At 43.5% G+C, this 24,289-nt stretch overlaps 1 protein-coding gene across 2 annotated transcripts in view; it reads left to right on the top strand.

The window, feature by feature from the left end:
* pfkpb (phosphofructokinase, platelet b) overlaps positions 1–24,289 on the top strand; it is a 126,188-nt gene that overhangs the window by 81,481 nt on the left and 20,418 nt on the right. The window contains exons 14-19 of one of the 2 annotated variants that reach the window (XM_055665340.1): positions 320–390; positions 1,284–1,371; positions 7,003–7,155; positions 10,650–10,802; positions 13,110–13,274; positions 21,568–21,629. In XM_055665340.1, the coding sequence (XP_055521315.1) occupies positions 320–390; positions 1,284–1,371; positions 7,003–7,155; positions 10,650–10,802; positions 13,110–13,274; positions 21,568–21,629 (692 nt within the window). The remainder of the gene's footprint in view (positions 1–319; positions 391–1,283; positions 1,372–7,002; positions 7,156–10,649; positions 10,803–13,109; positions 13,275–21,567; positions 21,630–24,289) is intronic. The other variant, XM_055665345.1, reaches the window with a different exon arrangement.

The following is a 24,289-nucleotide window of genomic DNA, read 5'->3' as shown; positions in this document are numbered from 1 at the left end:
ATTATAACATATATTAAAAAAGACAAAGTACTGGAGGAACTCTGCGGGCCAGGCATCATCTGTGGGAGGTGTGGACAGACAACGTTTTGGATTGGGACCCTTTGAGGAAGTTCTCCTCCTCCGTCCCCTCCTTTGAAGAAGGTTTCATCCCCTCTCTTTATTCCCACCACAGATGCTACCAGACACACTCCAGAGATACTCCATCACTTTGTGGGGTTTTTTTTTGCGCAGGATTCCAGCATCTATATGTTTGCTTATTAATATAATTAATGTATATTAATATCTCTGTATTAATATAATTCTTCCTTTCCTCCCTCAGATCAAAGAAATTAAATGGGGCGATGTTGGGGGATGGACGGGCCAAGGTGGTTCCCTCTTGGGTACCAAACGGTAAGTACAGGTGCTGTATTACAAGTCCCAATTTACCCGAAGGTAAATAATTTGTCATAAAACACTGAAAAATCTAGTGCAATAAAATCCAGTTTCTAGACTACATTTTAGATCAATGCCCTTTCATCAGTGCCACCTTATTTATGAGTACCTGTTTTTATTGCTTTGTGGAGATAAGGTTACCTGGAACTGCACTTGGCCCGTCTTTGGGATCAAGCCTAATGTGTTGTTTGGATCTATCTACGCACCGACTAACTTCTCATACGTCCCGTAACCATTGAGCTGCAGCAGGGAACCCAGTTGTTCACCATCAGATGGATTCCAATGAGAGCCACACCTGAACATGGTTCAGGACCATAAGACCTAGGAGCAGAATTATAGGCCATTCGGCCCATCGAGTCTGCTTCGCCATTCGATCGTGGCTGATCTCTGCCTCCTAATCCCATTTTCCTGTCTTCTCTCTGTAACCTTTGATGCCCGTACTAATCAAGAACCCATCAACTTCCGCTTTGAACATACCCAATGGCTTGGCTTCCACCGCCGTCTACGGCAAAGGATTCCACAGATTCATCACCCTCTAGCTAAGGAAATTCCTCCTCACCTCCATTCCCGATGGCGGTAGGTGGTGTGGGTGGGTGACAAGGTGACAGGAGTAGTAGCATTAGGACTGGCAGGAACCTGGCTGCTCAGCCAGCATTGGATTTATTTTGGACATGTTTTAAATAGCCGAACCACATACTCTACATACCTGGCAGCATATGCAAATTCAGTTTTTACAACCTCCAAAAGGAGACATCTCTCCTTGGAGAATTGCATCTCTAGTGTTTGTTGTTGCAGCTGACTGTGCATCAGTTACCACCGTCTCTGACATATCTTTTTGCCTGTCCTGACAGCACCCTTCCTGTTAACAACCTGAAGGCTATCGCTGAACAGATACGCCTACATAAAATCAGTGCTCTTTTGCTGATTGGCGGATTTGAGGTACGTGATGCACTTCTCTTAAGAAATTCCCCAAAGAACGCTTGTAATGATAAAAAAAAATTGAAGGGCAGAGCAGTGCAGAACAGGAACAGACCCTTCTGCTCACAATGTGCTTGCCGAACATGATGCCAAGATAACCAAATCTATGCCGATTGAATGTGATCCACGTCCCTCCATTCCTCACCTATTCTTGCACCTATCTAAAAGCCTCTTAGTGCCACTATTATTTCTGCCTCCACCACCATCCCTGGCAGTGGGTTACAGGCAACATAACCACTCTCTGTGTAAAATAAAATTGTCCCGCACATCTCCTTTAAACTTTGGCCCTGTCACCTCCAAGAAGCTATGCCCTCTAGTTTTTAACATGCCCATTAGAGGGAAAATTAGGATCCTTCCTGTTAAACAAAATAAAATATTCACGAAACAAAAGAGAATGTTTTTGTGAAAAAAATCTATCTGAAAACAGCTACAGCCATTTAATACTTAAGCTTTAAACTGATGAATTAGTGTCAATCATTATGTATAATTTTAACGGTAAAATAGGTGCAATTATGCCTAGCCCAGTTTTACAAACAAAAACTATTTATTGGTAGCTCACCTTTCACACTCCCTGTAATTCCTTTTACTGACCTTTTTAATTTCCCACCTCCTTTGCATTACCCAGTGCTCACTTTATTGAGATTAACTTCTTTGAATAATCAATGTTGATGAGCAGACCCCCCAGGGAACAAGGAACTGCAGATGCTGGTTTACCAAAAAAAAAGACACAAAAGTACTGGAGTAACTCAGCGAGTCAGGCAGCATCCGTGGGTAACATGGAGAGGTGACGTTTCGGGTCCTTTGACTGAGAAGGGTCCCGACCTGAGACGTCACCTATCCATGTTCTCCAGAGATGCTGCCTAGCCCGCTGAGTTATTCCAGCATTTTGTGTCTTTTTTTGCTAGAAATATCGCTTGACAGCATGCATCATAGAATCACATGAAAGGAGGCAATTAAACCCATTAAATCCCTGCCAGCACAATGTGAGAATACTCCAGTTCGACACAGCCCTACCTCCTCCCCAGTTATTTACCCAGTGCTCTTTTAAATAAATTGAATCTGCCTCCTCTCCTACCATTGATAATCAATTCCAAATGCTGACCATTCACTGTTTTAAAGAAGTATCTTTCTCACATCACTTATGGCATACGTCACAGATTCATAGCAACATACAGCATGGAAATAGGCCCTTTATCCCAACTCGTCCATGTTGAACAAGATGCCCCATTGAAGTGAGTCTATGTATCCATCCAAGTGTATTTTAAGTGCTGTTACACTACCTGCCTCAACTACCTTCTCTGGCAGCTCATTCCATATCACCACCATCTTCTGAGTGAAAACGTTGCCCTTCAGGTTATTATTAAATCTTGCCCCTCTCAGCTAAAGCCTAAGAACGTTAGTTCTTGATTCCTCTATCCTACATAAAATACTCTGTACATCCATCCTATCTATTTACCTCATTATTTTATACACCTCTGTTAGATCACCCCTCAAGATCCCGTCCTCCAAGTCCTATATGTGTTATAAAAAAAGAACTAAGTTTAGGTTTTAATATTAGTAAAGGGATTTGGGCAAATGCATACCTCCAGTTAAATATTTGTGCTATTACATGCACCACTAGCTTACATAACCATGTTACATTCTTGCTTTGAATTCTTGGGACCTTCTTAAAGTATGTTCTGATGAAAGTAGAGAGGGAGAAAGATGTTTCATATTGTGGAAACATAGAAAATAGGTGCAGGAGTAGGCCATTAGGTCCCTCGAGCCAACACCGCCATTCAATATGATCAGGGCTGATCATCCAAAATCAGTACCCAGTTCCTGCTTTCTTCCCATATCCCTTGATTCCGTTAACCCTAAGTGCTGTATCTAGCTCTCTCTTAAAAACATCCAGTGAATTTGCCTCCACTGCCCTCTGTGGCAGAGATTCACAACTCTCTGGGTGAAAAAGTTTTCCTCAACTCAGTTCTAAATGGCTTACCCCTTATTCTTAAATGGTGATCCCTGGTTCTGGACTCCTCCAACATCAGGAACTATTTCCTGCATCTAGCCTGTTCAATCCCTTAAGTGGTTTACCACTGTCAGTGGTTTAGAATTAGTCTGTCAATTTCTTTAAATACTACAGCGAGTTATTTAAGGATAGCGGATAAGTGGATAAGTCTCCAGGTCCTGACAGGATATTCCCTAGGACATTGAGGGAAGTTAGTGTAGAAATAGCCGGGGCTATGACAGAAATATTTCAAATGTCATTAGAAACGGGAATAGTCCCCGGGGATTGGCATACTGCGCATGTTGTTCCATTGTTTAAAAAGGGTTCTAAGAGTAAACCTAGCAATTATAGACCTGTTAGTTTGACTTCAGTGGTGGGCAAATTAATGGAAAAGATACTTAGAGATAATATATTTAAGCATCTAGATAAACAGGGTCTGATTAGGAACAGTCAACATGGATTTGTGCCTGGAAGGTCATGTTTGACTAATCTTCTTGAATTTTTTGAAGAGGTTACTAGGGAAATTGATGAGGGTAAAGCAGTGGATGTTGTCTACATGGACTTTAGTAAGGCCTTTGACAAGGTTCCTCATGGAAGGTTGGTTAAGAAGGTTCAACTGTTGGTTATAAATGCAGGAATAGCAAGATGGATTCAACAGTGGCTGAATGGGAGAAGCCAGAGGGTAAAGGTGGATGGCTGTTTACCGGGTTGGAGGCAGGTGACTAGTGGGATGCCTCAGGGATCTGTGTTGGGTCCTTTGTTGTTTGTCATGTACATCAATGATCTGGATGAAGGTGTGGTAAATTGGATTAGTAAGTATGCAGATGATACCAAGATAGGGGGTGTTGTGGATAATGAAGAGGATTTCCAAAGTCTACAGAGTGATTTAAGCCATTTGGAAAAATAGGCTGAAAGATGGCAGATGGAGATTAATGCTGATAAATGTGAGGTGCTACACCTTGGCAGGACAAATCAAAATAGGACGTACATGGTAAATGGTAGGGAATTGAAGAATACAGTTGAACAGAGGGATCTGGGTATAACCGTGCATAGTTCCTTGAAGGTGGAATCTCATATAGATAGGGTGGTAAAGAAAGCTTTTGGTATGCTAGCCTTTATAAATCAGAGCATTGAGTATTGAAGCTGGGATGTAATGTTAAAATTGTACAAGGCATTGGTGAGACCAAATCTGGAGTATGGTGTACAATTTTGGTCGCCCAATTATAGGAAGGATGTCAACAAAATAGAGAGAGTACAGAGGAGATTTACTAGAATGTTGCCTGGGTTTCAACAACTAAGTTACAGAGATAGGTTGAATAGTTAGGTCTTTATTCTCTGGAGCGCAGAAGGTTAAGGGGGGACTTGATAGAGGTCTTTAAAATGATGAGAGGGATAGACAGAGTTGATGTGGACAAGCTTTTCCCTTTGAGAATAGGGAAGATTCAAACAAGAGGACATGACTTCAGAATTAAGGGACAGAAGTTTAGGGGTAATATGAGGGGGAACTTCTTTACTCAGAGAGTGGTAGCGGTGTGGAATGAGCTTCCAGTGGAAGTGGTGGAGGCAGGTTCATTGGTATCATTTAAAAATAAATTGGATAGGCATATGGATGAGAAGGGAATGGAGGGTTATGGTATGAGTGCAGGCAGGTGGGACAAAGGGGAAAAAAAGTTGTTCGGCATGGACTTGTAGGGCTGATGGCCGTGCTGTAATTGTTATATGGTTATATGGTTATATGATAGCCTTTTCCCCACTGTTGTCAAATACATGAGCCAGTCACATCTTTCACATCCTCTTCCCAGCAGTGCTGCCATGTACTCTCATTCTTAACTCAACCTCATTCGATGATTCCATTATTGTACAGGCCCACCACCGATTTTCCGGCACCCTTGATTCAAGGGCCTTGGTGGTTTATCCGATTTGCCAGGCCAACAGAGGTCATGACCCCGAGAGGAGTCAAATGGTACCTTGGCCACCAGGGAGCCGAGATACCGGCCCACTAAGTCGGCCTCGGCAGTTGGCTCCGGCCACGGATCTGCCGGCTCCGGCTGGGCCCGAGTTCCTCAGCCCTGACCGCAGGGGCCAAATTTGACCCGCAGATCAGCCACGGAGGTCCTGTTGAGGACGAGCTTGGGCACCCTACATTTTCAGGGGGGAGGGGGGGGAAGGGATTTCAAGTGCGCTCTCGTAATTTTGTCCGGAAAATCGGTGGTGGACCTGTACTTTAATACATTTTGCACTATTTCAGATTGTATTACAATCTAGCACCATTCCACTGTTCTGCACTCATTGTTTTTATTACAGTGTGAGTAAGGAATTTCATTATGCGCTGATGTATATGACAACAAAATGAACATGAATCTGAAATTATGTAATTGTGCGTTAAATAGGAACAGGCAACAAAGATTAATGTATCGTATCTTAAAACCCATTTCTATTCCTTGGCTTTTGACCCTGCATCAGACTTTGCTCATGTTTTAGTGTTTTTAATGGGGTTTTTTAAAATTGTTTTTACTCTCTCTTTTAATGTTTTTATTGTCGTGTAATAATATTTTGTCCATGATTAGTCATGTACAGCACTTTGTTGCAACAGTGGTTGTTTTTAAAGTGCTCTATAAATAAAGTTATTATTATTGTTATTATTATGGTAACTATAACTGATGATGGGCGAGATGATATGAAGAATCTTGTGTAAAGCTTGTACACTCAATCTCGGAATAGATAGGGTCGATGCACAGAGTAATTTACCCAGAGTAGGGGAAACAAGAACCAGATGACATAGGTTTAAGGTGAGAGGGGAAAAATTTAATAGTGACCTGAGGGGCAACTTTTTCATACAGAGGATAATAGGTCTATGGAACGAGCTGCCAGAGGAGGTAGTTGAGGCAGGTATCATAACAGCATTTGATTTGTTTTCTAACATTGGTGTTTATTCTTTGGAGGGCAGGATCCTGAGGGGGTGATCATATACAGGTATATAAAGTCGTGAGCGACATAGATAAGGTGAATGCACAGAGTCTTTTATCTGGGGTAGGGGAATCAAGAACCAAACGTTCATTGGGTTAAGGTGAGAGGAGCAAGATTTATTAGGAGCCTGAGGGGTAACTTTTACACACAGAGGATGGTGAGTATATGGTGAGAGCTGTCAGAGGAGGTAGTTGAGGCAGATACTATAACAGCATCTGTGAGACATTTGGACAGGTACATGGGTAGAAAGGTTTTATAGAGATATGGGTTTAACGCGGGCAGGTGGGACGAGTGTAGATGGGGCATCTTGGTCAGTATGGGCAAGTTGGGTTGAAGGACTTGTTTTTGTGCTGTATGACTCTATGACTATGACCAGCTTAACATATTGGATTAAAATGCTTGGATCTGTCATAAGATTGTATCTTATAGAGTAATTAAGAATCAAGTACATTATAACGATGTTTAATGGATGACTGGACATGCCCTGGCAGTGACAGGAGTGTGGCGTTTCAAACTATGATGATGATCGGAGCGCAGTGTGACACTGGGATGCTCCAGGTGGCTTTCCCTTTGGTCCTTGCCTTTGTTTTGATCCACCCAATTGTGCACGTGATTAATCCGAATGTGCCCTCCAGGCCTACCTGGGACTTTTGGAACTGTTGGCTGGGCGAGCCAAATATGATGAGTTCTGCATTCCCATGGTAATGGTACCTGCCACTGTCTCCAACAATGTGCCTGGCTCAGACTTCAGCGTTGGTGCAGACACTGCCCTGAATGCTATCGCCGACGTAAGTTTGCCTGGGATTGTGCGAGCGCATTTCTAACACAATTGGTCTCTAGAGAGATGTACAGGGCTATTTCCGCTGCGTCCGTTATCTGCCAGCACCAGCCGGACTTATACTGCTAGTGACTGGCCTCCCTCATGATTATGTTTATTTTATGTAGAGTGGCCTGTACATCACAGCAGGCTAGCCGGGTTTCTATTTTAGGTTCATTCAACATATTTGCTTTTGTTAATGAGGGTGAGATTTTTCAATATTGTTAGTCAACAAAGCCTTTAACCTACCATTCTCTTTAGGCACTGCACATTGATATTAATAAGCCTTCATTTAGTTAAAATTCCTCAATTTTGTTTTTTGTTTAATTTTGTTAGAATGTGGTAGCTCAAACCAAAATTTCCATGCCTGGTTCGAAATCATTCTGGCTTAAAGGTTTATTCAACTTAGTTGACTTTGCCAATGTTTTATCATCTATAACAGTACTTGGTCAGTAGATTTTGTTACACATGAGTTTGTTGCTCAAAATTGTTTGAAATTATTTATTTAAGCAGCAAGGTAACCCTCTTGCTTTCTCCAGTGTATATTTGTTTCCAAATTATATCTCATTACATCCGTCTTTTCTGTGGATACAGGTTGGATAATGTAGTGGGTTATTTAAATTATTGAGAAATTTCAGGCCCTTCTAAGCGACTGTGTGATTATTGTACTCTCTGGAGGGGGGAAGGGGAGAGGTTTCCTGCAGTATGATCCATGTTAGTGCTGGTGGATAATGCTGCATTAAAAAGGTAAAAAAGAATTATGCAGTCCAGCATAAACATTTTGCAATGTCAATTTTTATCAATCAATTCCGCAAACATTGTTTTAAATTTGCTGCATATTGTTGCAACACCCTTGTTAGTTCATGTACTAAAAAGTCAACACCCCATCATTTTTGAGAAACTCAAGTGTCAATGTAGTGAAATTCATTATCCTTGGACAGAAAGTAAAAGGCGGAAAAAATCGGCCTTTTGGGAGTATATTGAAACAGCAAGTTTTTTTTCTTGGTCTAAAAATTCTCCATTGCATGTCAAATTAAATGGCTTCAAAATCATCACCCATTTTAGTAGAAGATTCAAGATTCAAGATTCAATTTATTTGTCATTTGGACCCCTTGAGGTCCAAACGAAATGACGTTTCTGCAGCCATACATTACAAACAAATAGACCCAAGACACAACATAATTTACATAAACATCCATCACATTGCTGTGATGGAAGGCCAACAAGGAACAAGGAACTGCAGATGCTGGATCACACAAAAGGACACAAAGTGCTGAAGTAACTCAGTGGGTCAGGCAGCATCTATGAAGAGCATGTATAGATGACCTTTCAGGTCCGGGACCCTTCTTCAGATTGAATATTTCTACAAACTTTCGACCCGAAACATCACCCATGCTTTTTTCTCCAGAGATGCTGCCTGACCCACTCAGTTGCTCCAGCACTCATTTTAGCCCCATGTGAGTATTTTTTTTTACAATTACATTTGTTGCCCTATTACCTGCCACTGCTAACCTTGTTCATTTTTAAAAAATTCTTGTTTCTGTGTTTTCATTGAGAGATGAAAAAATAGAGTTGAATTAAATCATAACTATTTTTCTTTGTCCTTTATTCATGTTCAGTAATATAACAAGGAATTGAGGCTGAGTTTTCCCACTTCGAACGTCCTGTGCTTGCATATTGCTGCACAAGTCCGTGATTTGGCTTGGAACTGACTTGGTAGCAATGTTGCAGAAAACGTTGCATGGACAACATCATCTGCATCCCCACTGCAGTAATTATATGAGGTTTGCAAGAGCAATTCACTACTGGAAATACCCAGTCAAGTTTCACATCTGGTGTGATTTGACACAGAAGAGATCACAATACACAATACACAATACACAATACAATTTATTTGTCACTTGAACCTCATAGAGGTTCAAATGAAATGTTGTTTCTGCAGTCATACACACAAGAAAAAAAACCCCAAGACACAACACAATTTACACAGCCATCCATCACAGCGCATCTCCTCCTCGCTGTGAGGAAGGCAAAAAAACTTATTGGAAACATTGTCTCCAACTCAAATCAGCTTTCAATCACATACTGCTGAAGAACGTACCATTATTCATCAGTCCATTAATGATAAGAGCAGAATTGGGCCATTCAGCCCATCAAGTCTACTCTGCCATTCAATCATGGCTGATCTATTTTTCCCTCTTAAACCCAATTATGTGATTCACTTTTTAATTACTGGTGTCCACTTCGTCCATCACCTCTAGGGTTCTAATCCCCACCAATGGTTCAAATTTCAGCTTCTTTTCCATGTCTTCAAAGCCCTTAATAGTCTTACCTTTGCCTTCTCTGACCATCTCACGATCCCACAAAGAATGCATCCAGCTTAACACTTGTACATTCCTTGAATCCTTCAGTAACCTAGACTCTTCACTTTCCATTCTAAATCACGTCTACCTTCTTCTCTTTTCCAATGCATATTTAATGCTATGTCTTTAATTATATCGTTTATCATAACACCACATATATTTGGTTTAAATGTAACATTAGCTTTGTTGTTTCATTATACTCCCAGGTACCTCATTAAATTTTAAACATAAATGCACATTGCTACTGTAAGTGGTAATTTGATTATGGAAATGGATTAATACAAATTGCATCTGTTGATGTTTTATTCATGTCATTTTAAATTCGTAGTGAGGCAAGTATTATTAATTACTCTTTCAGTTTTCACAGTATATTCCATCCTCAATGTATGTTTCAAGATTATGATGAAGTATTGCCTGTGCTTTGGTCTAATAATTTACGTGCCTCTCCAGTCCTTTTCCGAATAGAGGCACCTCACATTTTACAGAGGGGTGGGGATTACATTCCTGAAAAGCAGTGCCTATCTCAAAAATGTGCAGGAAGGAACTGGTTGCTAGTTTAAACCGAAGATAGACACAAAATGCTGTGTAGAAAGGAACTGTGCAGATGCTAGTTTGGTCTGAAGAAGGGTCTCGACCTGAAACTTCACCCATTCCTTCTCTCCAGAGATGCTGCGTCCCACTGAGTTACTCCAGCATTTTGTGCGTATCTCAGAAACATGTAAATTGAACATATGCGTGACCACGCTGCCAAGCATAAATTTGGTACAAGTGCGTAAATTAGGCTCTGGTGCTAATTAAACAAGAGCGATATTCAAAAAGCGCATAAAGGAATCATGCATAAAAGGCGAGGTGCCTGTACTCCGAAGTGGTCATGGGGTGACACGATTTCAACCAGCTTTAGCCCGTGTGTTTCAGTGTAAGCTTTCCCAGTATGTTATGGCTGCTTTGCATGCTCCTTTGCTTGAAGCTCTATGTGTTTGCTAACAGGAAGCCAAACTTCTCCTCACACCTAAAGCAATATGGTTAAGATGGGGTATAGTTGCACGATGCGGTGCAACAATCGAACAAAAATTGTTACATTATTTTTGTTCTGGAAATTCAGGCGTACGAAGCAGTGCTGGAATTATATGCTGCCCGAGCTTCTTATGCGGAGTTTTGCATCCCCATTTGCATTTTGCCTGCTACCATTAGTAACAATCTGCCAGGTAGTGAATATAGTATTGGTGCTGACACTGCTATCAATATGATCGTGGAGGTAAGTTCCATTGTTTTCGGCCTCAGTTGCGGCTATGCTTCTAACGGTATAATTTGCTTCATGGTTATGATGTGTGCCTAGCAGAGCTTCTGTAATCCTGTGCGATAGTGGTGTTTTGCATGCTGCTTTAACATTACTCTCTGCTTTGCTGTGAAATCCTGTAAGTGTGGCAGAGTGCATTTTTACAGGGATGCGATTGACCTAGAATCTTTTGTTCCATTTCAAAGTAAAGTTGTAATGATGGTGAGCAGCCAGCCTTCATGGCATTCTATATAGTTAAGCTTTAGTTTCGAGATACACCGCGGGAAAACAGGCCCTTCGGCCCCCCGAGTCCGCTCCAACCAACAACCCCCCATGCACGCCACACTATCCTACACACACTAGGGACAATTTACAGCAAGCCAATTAACCTACAAACCAGTACGTCTTTGGAGTGTGGGAGGAAACTAGAAACTGGATCTCGCAGGGAAAACCAGAGAAAAACTCTGCACAGATAGCACCCATAGTCAGGATCGAACCCAGGTCTCTGGCGCTGTAAGGCAGCAACTCAACCGCAGCCCCACCATATTCAGTATGGTTTTTTAAAATTCATTTATGAATGTGGATGTCATCGGATATCAAAGGAATCAAAGGTATTTTATTGGTCACATTCACATACACCTAGGTGTAGTGAAGTGAAATGCTTCTTGCCATTTTGCAGCACATAAAGAAGGAATACAGACATAACATTAATAAGAGTTTTAAACATAAAGAACATCCCCCCACAATGGTTCCCATTATGAGGGAAGGCACAAAGTCCAGTCCCCAACCCCAGTTCACCCATAATAATCAAGCATTTATCACTTATCCCGAATTACTCCTTAACTGAGGAGCCAGTTAACAGTTGGCCATGTAGATCCAAGTAACTGTAAATGCTGGTTTACAAAGAAATACACAAAGTGCTGGAGTAATTCAGTGGGCCAGGCAGCATCTCTGGAGAACAAGATCTAAAGGTGTGTCCCGACCCAAAACATCACCTGTTCATGTTCTTCAGTGATACTGTCTGACCAGCTGAGATACTCTAGCATTTTGTGTCTACCCCATAGATTAGTAGTGTCTCTGGTTTACTCAAGCACGCTGTGTCTTAATAAGAGTTAACCACGTTTGTTACTCTTATAATCGCATAGTCCAGTTTGGGTAAGGATGGCAGATTTATTTCCCTGAAGAACATCAATAAACAGTAATCAGGGAGCATTCATGGTCAGCTGCGTATTTTTTTCCAATTTTTTTTTCAAAATTAAATTAACTACATTTCTGTTTCCCATTAGCTATGGTGGGATGCAAATTTACATCTCCACAATAATCGTCTCGGCTTCTGTAAACCATTTTGGTAATGTACCCACTATTTCACTACCCAGGAATTCTACAAATTTACAATTAAGAACTCAAAATTGCAGACCAAAGCCATTTTAAAATATCGACATCATAACCACAAGCAGAAAGCAGTGCTGAACTACTATCTACCTCTTTGATGATCCTCGGACTATCCTTGATCGGACTTTGCTGGCTTTACCTTGCACTAAACATTATTCCTATATCATGTATCTGTCTATACACTGTAAATGGATCGATGATTATCATGTATTGTCTTTCTGCTGACTGGTTAGCACACAACAAAAGCTTTTCACTGTACCTCGGTACACGTGACAATAAACTAAACTAAATAACCTGTGTAGGAAAGAACTGCAGATGCTGGTTTAAATCAAAGGTATGACACAGAGGGGTCTCGACCCAAAACGTCACCCATTCCTTCTCTCCAGAGATGCTGCCTGTCCCGCTGAGTTACTCCAGCATTTTGTGTCATAAACTAAATTACCACCATGTTGCAAAACATGAACACATACCCAATTTTTTGATTAAAAACATGTTGCTTGATTTTAAATGATTTGCCTTTTTTTTTAATTGTGATATGCATTGGTAATCATGAGTGCAAATCATGGTAATCATGAGTGCAACTATTCCATAATTAAATTAAAATAATTTGAAAACAGTAATTAAATCTGAGAGAGAACATGAAGCAAAATATTTGCCTCATGATAAAAAAACATAAAATTACTTTAAAATTTGCTGATCTCTAGGGAGATACTTAACATTATTTTGAACCCGCGAGTAAACCTCTCAGCCATTTTTAACGAGCGTTGAATGCTTTTGGCATTTTACGGTCTAAAATGCTTTCTGCAGTCACACTGGTGGAGCAGGGTAATAAAACGGACTCGGTCGACTGCGAACTGTTGTGCACGATTTAATGATATGATATGTTTCTGCTAGACTTGTGACCGCATCAAGCAATCAGCGAGTGGAACCAAGCGGCGTGTCTTCATTATCGAGACGATGGGAGGTTACTGCGGCTACCTGGCGAGCATGAGTGGCCTCTCCGCTGGTGCTGACATCTCGTACATCTTCGAGGAGAAGTTCGACATCCAAGAATTACAGGTCGGTTTCAATACTCTATTTAACCAGCAAACATGTCCGCGTCAATTACATTTAATCATCGTAGGCGCCGACACGAACGCAGGAAATTGCAGGAACGTTGTACTGATTTTGGATGATCAGCCATGATCATATTGAATGGCGGTGCTGGATCGAAGGGCCGAATGGCCTTCTTATGTACCTATTTTTCTGTGTTTCTATGAAAATAAGAAATTCTTACTTGCAACAGCATTACAAGCCTGTAAAACCCAGTGCACACAGATAATATATTATAAGAAAAACAAAATTAATATGTTTTGGGCACCATATCTGAGGAAAGATGTGCTGACTCTGGAGAGGGTCCAGAGGAGGTTTACAAGAATGATCCCAAGAATGATTGGGTTAACATATGATGAGGGTTTGATGGCCCTGTATTCGCTGGAGTTTAGAAGAATGAAGGGGGGACCTCATTGAAACTTATCGAATAGTGAAAGGCTTGGATAGAGTGGATGTGGAGAGGACGCATCCACTAGTGGGAGAATCGAGGACTAGAGGTCACAGCCTCAGAATTAAAGGGACATTCTTTTAGGAAGGCGATGAGGAGGAATTTCTTTAGTCAGAGGGTGGTGAATCTGTGGATTTCTTTGCCACAGAGATTGTGGAGGCAAAGTCTGTGGATATTTTTAAGGCAGAGATAGATAGATTCTTGATGAGTACAGGTGTCTGAAATTATGGGGAGAATACAGGAGGATGGGGTTAGAGGGAAAGGTAGATAAGCCATGGTCTAATGGCGGAGTAGACTTGATGGGCCGAATGGCCTAATTCTATTCCTATCACTTTTGATCTTATGGACGTAAGAGTCAAGAGCATTTAATTGTCGTAGGGACTGACACTAAATAAATACATTCTTCCAGCAGCATCACAGGCCTGTAAACCCAGTACGCACAGATAATACATAATAAGAAAAACAAAACTAATAAATTAATAATGACAATACAATTGCAAAAACTACTGCAACAAAAACTTTCAAGAGTTGTCTATGATGCAATTTCTGAGAGGCGACATTTTTTAAATGGCAGTGCGCATGTGTACTCATGGCTGTGAGCATTTAGTTTTGTGTAGTTTAATTTAGAGATACAGCAGGGAAACAGGCCCTTCAGCCCATCGAGTCCATGCTGACAATTAAACACCTGTTTGCACTAGTTCGATGTTATCCCGCTTTCACATTCCAGTCGCTAGACATTATGGGTAATACAGAGGGGACCAACTAACCTACAAACCTGCACGCCTTTCGGCCCACCGTGTCCGCACCGACCAGCGATCCCCACACTCTAACACTATCCTACACACACTAGGGACAATTTTACATTTACACCAAACCAATTAACCTACAAACCTGTACGTCTTTGGAGTGTGGGAGGAAACCAGAGCACGCAGAAGAAACCTACAGAGAGAACGTGTAAAGTTCACACAAAAGGTCAGGATTGAACCTGCGACTCTGGCACAGTGAGGCAGCAGCTCTACCAGCTGTGCCATTATGCTGCCCGTTTGTGTGCACTGCCCCTCCTGTGTTTGAGCCTGGCAAGACTGAACTAGGTGAGGCCGTGTATGGTGGTGAAGGGGGGGGGGGGGGGGGGGGGGGTGTAATTTGAAGTCAGCAAACCAGGAAGGAAGGATATCCTGATCATCATGCCGACTCGTAACTGTTAGGCTCCCTGGAGTGCAGTTCATGCTCACAGTTTGCCTAATGTTTTCCATTAGTGAACCTTTGCTACCAATTTGGCTGTTTGACTTTTTTTTATGCGTACAAGATAGTTAATGGAAGTGTCTTGAGGATAGTTAGTATTACAGTCGAGGAGGTGCAGAATGTCTAATGGTGTATGGAGGTGGATACATCTCTTGGCCTAGATCAGATATATCCATGGACACCGTGGGTCAGGGGGTTATGTTGCAATTGAACAGACATTGGCGAGGGTGCATTTGCAGTATTGTGTTCAAGTTTTGTCACCGTGTTATTGGAAAGATGTTGTTAAACTGGAAAGGGTGCAGAGAAGATTTATGAGGACGTTGGCAGGGCCTGAGCTCTAGGGAGAGGTTGAGCAGGCTAGGACTTTAACCCTGGGAACGTAGGAAGAGGAGGGGTGATCTTATAGAGGTGTATAAGATCACAAGAGGCATGGACAGGGGAAATGCACAATGCCTGTTATCCAGAGTAGGGGAATCAAGAACCAGAGGACATAGATTTAAGGTGAGGGTGGGAAAGATCTAATAGGAACCTGACAGACAGGCAACAGAGAGGGTGGGTAGACTTGCTGCCTTACAACACCACCCTATGACCAAGTGGCTTTTCTCTGGATGCTCCAGATTCCACCCACGTTCCTGAGACGTGCAGATGTATAGGTTAATTGGATTCTGCAAATTATCCCTAGTGTCTAAGATAGAACTGGTGATTGTGGTCATCGTGGACTCGGTGGGCTGAAGAGCCGTATCTACACCATATCTCCAAACTAAATGAAACTAAACTTAACATTGAACATATATTTGGACAGTGCATGGATAGGGTAGGTTTAGAGGGATATAATCAAAACGCAGGCAGGTGGGATGAGTGTGGATGGAGCATGTTGGTTGGCATGTGCAAGTTGGGCAGAACAGCCTGTTTCTACACTGTATCGCTCTAAGATGTGGAATCGAAGACTCCAGATCATTTTGAGAACTGTGAACCGTGCCCCTTCCACATTGTGCCCTTGGGTTCAGTTGGCCTATTTTTAACCATTGCCTCAGCAGCTGTTGTCACCTCAGAGTGCTCTTCAAAATGGACAGAAAGCAGCTCGGAAAAATCATCCCATTAAAGACTTGAAGGGAGACCCGCATGTTTCATAATATGGAGTTTAGTTATTGCTTTATCCTCGTATCTATTCAACACTACAACGATGGTACAATTTGGATTGCAGTGATGAACATATTTTCAGAAGCAGTCACAGCAATTTGCGAAGCCTTTTTTTAATCAGTTGCAAGGGGTCAAATTCCTTCTTGATTTCCTTTGGGCAAACAAATATGAAATATTTTTACTATGCCATGTTTACATCCTGTTTCAGCTTCCTGTAAGCAGCAATCAATATTAAATTCAGAACTTTGCAAACTATGTTAGTTTAGTTTAGTTTAGAGATACAGCGTGGAAACAGGCCACTTCGGCCCTCCGAGTCCGCACCGACCAGCGATCCCCGCACACTAACACTATCCAACACACACTAGGGACAATTTACACATACACCAAGCCAATTAACCTACAAACCTGTGGGTTGTTGGAGTGTGGGAGGAAACCAAAGATCATAGGGAAAGCCCACGCGATCACGGGGAGAACGTGCAAACTCCATACAGACAGCACCCGTAGTCGGGATCGAACCCTTGTCTCCAGCGCTGCATTTGCTGTAAGGCAGCAACTTTACTGCTGCGCCACCACGGCCGCCCTGGAGTCTGATTGTCACTTTCATCCTCTTATGCAGACTTGTTTTAGCCCGTGTAGATTGCCTGGAAGATCACTTATTTGGAAGCCTCTGTTTCGTTGATTTTGTTTAAAGTCAAACTCTGTAGCTTTTGGAAAACCTTTTTCCTCTCCCCTTTACACTCTCTGTGTATGTCTATATTTGTAACGGTCCCTTCAGATCTTGCACTTTCATCAGCACTGATTGATTCCACTTGAAATAACATCTAGAAGTTGCCATATCAGGAATCTTTTCATGCTAAATTTAAACTTCTGACCAAACTTTGCTTGATCTTAAGTGTTCGGAGTGGAAGAACATATTCCTCCTGACTTCATCCTGTGCCATTTACTGCCACCCAGTGAACAGACATAAGAAGTGAAAACATTGTGCGACTATTGGAATGGATTGCTGTACATATTAGCACCAGTATTTTCAGTTTGAAAAATGTGAGACATCATGTCCAGGTTGATCACACAAGCTGCATTTTATCAGCAGACTGTAGCTGCTAAGAAGGCCAAGAGGACTGAACTCAAAGGGTGATTTTTGCTGCACATTCTCATAGACTCCAGAGTTGGCACCACTTCTTGTTCTTGCATATGGCGTGCACAGCTTAAAGGGCCTGTCCCACGAGCATGCGACTCCATGCGGCAAGCGCGACCTAACGTGGTCGCTTGAGCCATACGGACTCGTGGGGCCGGTCCCACTTCGATCGCCGGAGCCATATGGAGTTGTGCGGAGCTGGTCCCGACATCGCGCGAGGCCCCGGAAAACTGACCGTGTTCAAAAATTCCGCGCGGCAACGGCCTGCCGGCCCGTACGTCACGCACGAACTTCCCGTGGACTTCGCTCGAACTTCACGTCATTCACTCGAACCTCCGCGCGGCCCCCGCTTCCGGTTTGGTCACGCTCGCCGCATGCAGGCGCATGCTGGTGGGACCGGCCCTGTAGGGGGATCACTCGACCTTCACGCGGCCCCGGTTTCCGGTTTGGTCGCGCTTGCCGCATTCAGGTCACATGTTCGTGGGACAGGCCCTTAAAGTTGTAGGTCAACTTGTTCTATTTGATCTTGTTTGTGCATGTCGGGTGGATTGCATTAGTCAAAACAGGGTGGACCACATGGTTGCAATCTCCCACCCCTAGGCTCCCTGTAACTGAAGGATACCCTATTATGAGTGACTTTATTACTGTGGAAATCCAGCACTACTGAACATGACCTGAAATAGACACCTGGTCATGAAATTGTGTAGGGCTCCCTTTATCTCCTGTGTTCATTTAAAACATAGAACAGTCCAGCCGCAGCAACAGGCCCTTCGGCCCACAATGTCTGTGCTGACCAGAATGCCAATTTAAACTGCACACGGTCTATAATCATTGAGTCATACAGCATGGAAATAGGCCCTTCGGCCCACCTTATCCACACCGGCCAACAACTAGTCCCACCTGCCTGTGTTTGGCCCATATCCCTCTAAACCTGTCTATCCATCACCCAATCCTTCTCTCCAGAGATGCTGCCTGTGTCTATCTTCGGTTTAAACCAGCATTGGCAGTTCCTTCTTACACTATCCATGTACGTGTCTAATTGTTTCTTAAACGTTGCGATAATCCCCATCTCAACTACCTCCTCTGGCAGCTTGTTCCATACACCCACCATCCTTTGTGTAAAAAAAATTGCCACTCAGATTCCTATTAAATCTTTTCCCCTTCACCTTGAACTGATGTTCTGTGGCCCTTGGTTCCCCTACTCTGGGCAGGAGATGCTCTGCAACTACTCGATCTATTCATCTCATGATTTTATACCCCTCTATAAGATCACCCCTCATCCTCCTGATCTCCTAAGAGTCCCAGCCTGCTCAATCACTCTCTGTAGCTCACACCCTCTAGTCCTGGCAATATCCTCGTAAATCTTTCCTGTACCTTTTCCAACTTGACAGCATCTTTCCTATAACACGGTGCCGAGAACTGGACACAATATTCTAAATGCGGTCTCACCAACATCTCGTACAACTGCAAACATGACCTCCCAACTTCTATACTCAATACTCTGACTGATGAAGGCCAATGTGCCAAAAGCCTTTTTGACCATCCTATATACCTGCGACTCTACTTTCAAGCAACCATGCATCTGAACTCCTTCCATCTCCTTTTCTTCATATGACTGTCCAATGCCTCTTGGACATTGCTATCGTATCTGCTTCCATCACCGCTCCGAGCAGTGTATTCCAGGTACTTCCACTCTTGTTTTTGCACCATTCTTTTTCTTGCACATAATTCTACATAAGAATACAAGGCTTGTGGGAGGAAAACCCAGAGCACCTAGAGGTGTCAGAGGTTTTGGGGAGAATTGGGTTAAGAGGGGAAGATAGAGCAGCCAAGATTGAACGGTGGAGTAGACTTGATGGGCCGAATGGCCTAATTGCACTTCTATCACTTATGACCTCATGACCTCGTGAAAACCACGCGGTCACAGGGGGAAATTGCAAACTCCGCACAGGCAGCACCTGTAGTCAGGATCGAACCCGAGGGTGGCACAATGGCGCAGCAGTAAAGTAAAGTGTCTCTAACTGCCCCCTCTCTGTGATCCCCTCTGCCCTCCAACTCTCCCAATTTTGTTAGTCCTTGCTGTCTCCTCCCCTTCCTCAGCCCTCCTGCTGTCTCCTCCCATCCCCATCCCCCAGCCTTCGGGCTCCTCCTCCTTTTTCCTTTCTTCTCCCCGCCCGCCCCCGCCCCATCGTTCTGAAGAAGGGTTTCGGCCAGAAACATTGCCTATTTCCTTCGCTCCATAGATGCTGTTGCACCCGCTGAGTTTCCCCAGCGGGTGCTGAAGAAGGGGTTCGGCCCAAAACGTTGCCTATTTCCTTCGCTCCATAGATGCTGTTGCACACGTTGAGTTTCTCCAGCTTTTTTGTGTACCTTCGATTTTCCAGCATCTGCAGTTCCTTCTTAAACAGCAGTAAAGTTGCTGCCTTGCCGTGCTACAGATCCGAGTTTGATCCTGACTACAAGTGCTGACTGTGCAGAGTTTGCAATTCCTCCCTGTGACCAGGTGGTTTTCACAAGGTCATAAGGTCATAAGTGATAGGATTTGCTTTGTGTGGTTTTTTTTCCAGATGCTCTATTTGCTCCCACATTCCAAAGACGTGCAGGTTTGTAGGTTAATCGGTTTCTCTAAATTTTCCTTAGTGTGTGTGATAGAACTAAGGTATATGTGTATCGGTCAGCATGTTCTTGGTGGGCTGAAGGGCCTGTTTCCACGCTGTATCTCTGAACTAAACAGAACTAGACTTAGGTCTCCGCAGCGGGTCCACCAGCTGTGCCGCTCCGCGTATTCAAACCTCTCACAATTTTATAAGCCTTTATAAGGTCAACCCTCTGCCCCCTGCATTCCAGGGACGATAAACACAGCCTATGCAATGACTCCTTATAACTACAGCTTTCCCTTCCAAGTGATATCCTGGTGAACCTTTGGTGTTCCTTCATCAGAGCCCTGAGTGTTCAATTGTTCCAATGACTTATGACCAACCCTATGATGCTGATTAAAGTGGGAACATGCTTGGGTTTGCACAGTATTACTCTGTTTTTATGTGTTTGAACAATCAGGGCCAGATACAGCTAGCCTCTGACACAGTGCTGGTTCACTGGCGATAGAGAGAGAGTGAGAGAGAGTGAGAGTGAGAGAGTGAGAGAGTGAGAGTGAGAGTGAGAGTGAGAGAGAGAGAGAGTTTTGCAGGCTCATATCTCTTGAATAACTTGAGTGTTTACCTAACAGGGCATGTGGAACAATTGACCAGCAGCCAACATTGAATGCAGAGAGTGAACCCAGCTATAACAAAAGTTTAAATGTTCACGCTCACAAATTATAGGAGTAGAATTAGGCCATTCGGCCCATTGGGCACACTCCACCATTTAATCATGGCTGATCTCTGCCTCCGAATCCCATTCTCCTGCCTTCTCCCCAGAACCCTTGACACCCATTCTAATCGAGAATTTGTCTGTCTATGCCTTAAAAATACCCTCTAACTTGGCCTCCACAGCCCTCTGTGGCAATGAGTGCTACAGATTAACTACCCTCTGACTAAAGAGATTCCTCCTCACCTCCTAAATGGAAGGGGAACTGGGAATTAACAATAGTTTAGTTTTCCCAAAGCACTTCACAGTTTACGGACTGTTCCCAGGGACACAATCGGAGACGGACCTCATGTGCTGCTGGAAGGTCACTCGGTGAAAGACTCTCTTCGGTCGGCCCGATACCTGTTGCTCGGAGCGAGATGTCCATCGGGGAATGTTGCCGACTGGCCCGCTCCAGACTGCAAGAGTACGTGCTGAGGGACGCACTGAGGCTTGGTGCAGTCAACGCCAAGGCTCTGTGCTGCACATTGGGGGGCTGGGTGTGATGCAGATGCCCCTCAAACAAGGGACGGGATATCAAGCGCGTAGGAAGGAACTGCAGATGCTGCTTTAAACGGAAGATAGACACAAAAAGCTGGAGTAACTCAGCGGGACAGGCAGCATCTGTGGAGAGAAGGAATGGGTGAAGCTTCGGGTCGTGACCCTTCTTCAGACCCAGCGGACCACATGAGTGGCAAGATTGCTTGATGTAAGGATGGGAACCCCACCAAATATATCACTTATGAAAGGATAAATGCTGAGAATGCTGGAAGAGTGTTCTTGTTTTATATAGAATTTTTTATTCTGAATAATGTTTATTTTGGGGAAGAAAAATAAGTTAGCCCCAGGCAGCAACTCTACCACTGCGCCACGATTCTACAGTATTATTCAATTAATATCATCTTTAAATATGACCATTTCTTTATGCCTTTGTGCTTTTTGTTTTGCAGGCTAATGTGCGACATTTGACAGCGAAGATGAAAACATCTGTCCAACGTGGTCTGGTACTCAGGTGAGAAATAATTAACCTTGTTATTTTTTAAGATTTGAGCTTTATTGGCTATCTCTAATTGCCGTCTGAACCACTGCAGAGTTTTGGGTGAAGGTCCTCATCATGCTGATGGGGGAGGGAATGCCAGCTTTTAGATGCCAGCAATGGTGGTACAGTGGCGCAGCGGTAGTGTTAGTGCTGCTCGCCTTGTAACTGGGACTCGAAAGAGGGAGCACATATCGCCAATTCTGGCCTCCCTACACTGGCTCCCGGTGCACTTTCGAGTTCATTTTAAGATACTGTTATTTGTTTTTAAATCTCTGAATGGGCTCGCCCCGCCTTACCTCTCTGAGCTGCTCCACCCATACGCTCCTGCCCGGTCCCTCAGGTCAGCTGGTCAGCTGCTCCTGGAGGTACCGAGGTCTAATCGGAGGCTCAGAGGGGATAGAGCCTTCTCTGTTGCTGCTCCGGCACTCTGGAACACCCTGCCGTTGCATATCAGACAGGCCCCCTCACTGTCCATCTTCAAATCCAGTGTTAAAACACATTTGTACTCCCTGGCTTTTGACCATGCCTGAGGCTTTGCTTCTGTTTTTATTGTTTTTAATGTTTCTTTATTTTACATATCTTTTCCTACTATTTCTTTTGATTGTTATTATTGGTGTGTATTCACTTTTTTGTCAATGATTAGTGATGTACAGCACTTTGTTGCAACTATGATTGTTTTTAAAGTGCTCTATAAATAAAATTATTATTATTATTATTAATAGACAATAGGTGCAGTAGGAGGCTATTCAGCCCTTCGAGCCAGCACCGCCATTCACTGTGATCATGGATGATCATCCACATTCCGTACCCTGTTCCTGCCTTCTCACCATATCCCCTGACTCCGCTATCTTTAACTCTATCTAACTCTCTCTTGAAAGCACCCAGTGAATTGGCCACCACTGCCTCCTGACGCAGAGAATTCCACAGATTCACAGTGAAAACTTTTTCCTCATCTCCGTTCTAAACTGTGGCCCCTGGTTCTGGACTCCTCGAACATCGGGAACATGTTTTCTGTCTCTAGCGTGTCCAATCCCTTAATAATCTTATATATTTCAATAAGATATCCTCTCATCCTTCTAAATTCCAGAGTATACAAGCCCAGCCATTCCATTCTAGCAACATATGATAGTCCCGCCATCTTGGAAATTAGCCTTGTGGACTTACGCTGCACTCCCTCAATAGCAAGAATGTCCTTCCTCAAATTTGGAGACTAAAACTGTATACAATACCCCAGGTGTGGTCTCACTAGGGCCCTATACAGCCATACAGCACCTTACAGCGCCGGAGACACGGGTTTGATCCCGACTACAGGCGCTGTATGTATGGAGTTTGTACGTTCTCCCCGTGACCCGCGTGGGTTTTCTCTGAGATCTTCGGTTTCCTCCCACAGATACGGGTTTGCAGGTTAATTGGCTTGGTATGTGTAAGTTGTCCCTAGTGCTTGTAGGATTGTGTTAATGTGCGGGGATCGCTGGTCAGTACGGACTCGGTGGGCCGAAGGGCCTGTATCCGTGCTGTATCTCTAAAACTAAAACTAAAACACTGATGGGGGAACAGTGATAAATTTCCTAGTCAGTATAATGTTCAACTTGGAAAGGGAACTGCAAATAGTGGGCTCCCTTGGATCTACTTCCTTAAGTTCAGGTAAGGCACATGAGTATATTAAATTGGAATAGAGTATGGATAAGAAGCAGTGTCGGGGAACTAGAACAAGGCATTCTGACCGACAAGGAAGGCAGGAGGGGCAGAGATAAAGTGATGATCGTAATCTTCTACCAGGGTAGAGGATTCGAAAACTAGAGGGCACAGGCTTAAGGTGAAGGGGGAGAGATTTAAGACTGACATCAGGGACAACATTTTCATTCAGAGGTTAGACTGTATTTGGCATAAGGTGCCAGTGGAAGCTATCGAGGCTGATACTATTACAACTTTTAAAGGACATTCGGACAGATGGGTAGGAAGGGTTTAGAGGGTGATACAGCCAAATGTAGGCAAATGGGACCAGTCCAGTATGCCAACTTGGTTAGCATGACAACATGGAGGGAATGGCCTGTTTCAGCGTTTAATTTAGTTTAGCGATATAACGTGGGAACAGGCCCTTCGGCTCACCAAGTCCGCGCCGACCAGCCATCCCCACACATTAACACTATCCTACGCACACTAGGGCAATTTTACATTTATACCAAGCCAATTAACCTACACACCTGTACGTCTTTGGAGTTGTGGAGGAAATCAGAGCACCCGGAGACAAACCACGCAGGTCATGGGGAGAAGGTACAAATCCGTAATCAGGATCAAACTCAGGTCTCTGGTGCTGTAGGGCGGTAAATCTACCATTACATCACAGTGCTGTACAGTTCTATGACTCTGTGGTTTAGATCACAATACAGGGTTAGGTGGGATGCTGAGATTACTAACTGATGCTGAAATGTGAGATAAAAGAGAGAAATGGAACAGACGGCAAGGATAGGGAGCTTCTGTGCTCCATCTACTCTAGTCCCACCTACCTGCATTTGCCCCAAATCTCTCTAAACCGATCCTATCCATGTACCTGTCCAAATGTATTTAGAACGTTGGGATAGTACCTGCTCCAGCAGCCCGTTCCATATACCTACTACCCTTTGTGTATAAAA

This window comes from Leucoraja erinacea, chromosome 2, assembly GCF_028641065.1.
Source record: "Leucoraja erinacea ecotype New England chromosome 2, Leri_hhj_1, whole genome shotgun sequence".
NCBI classification, from domain to species: Eukaryota; Metazoa; Chordata; class Chondrichthyes; order Rajiformes; family Rajidae; genus Leucoraja; species Leucoraja erinaceus.
This window is presented reverse-complemented; position numbering and strand designations above follow the sequence as displayed.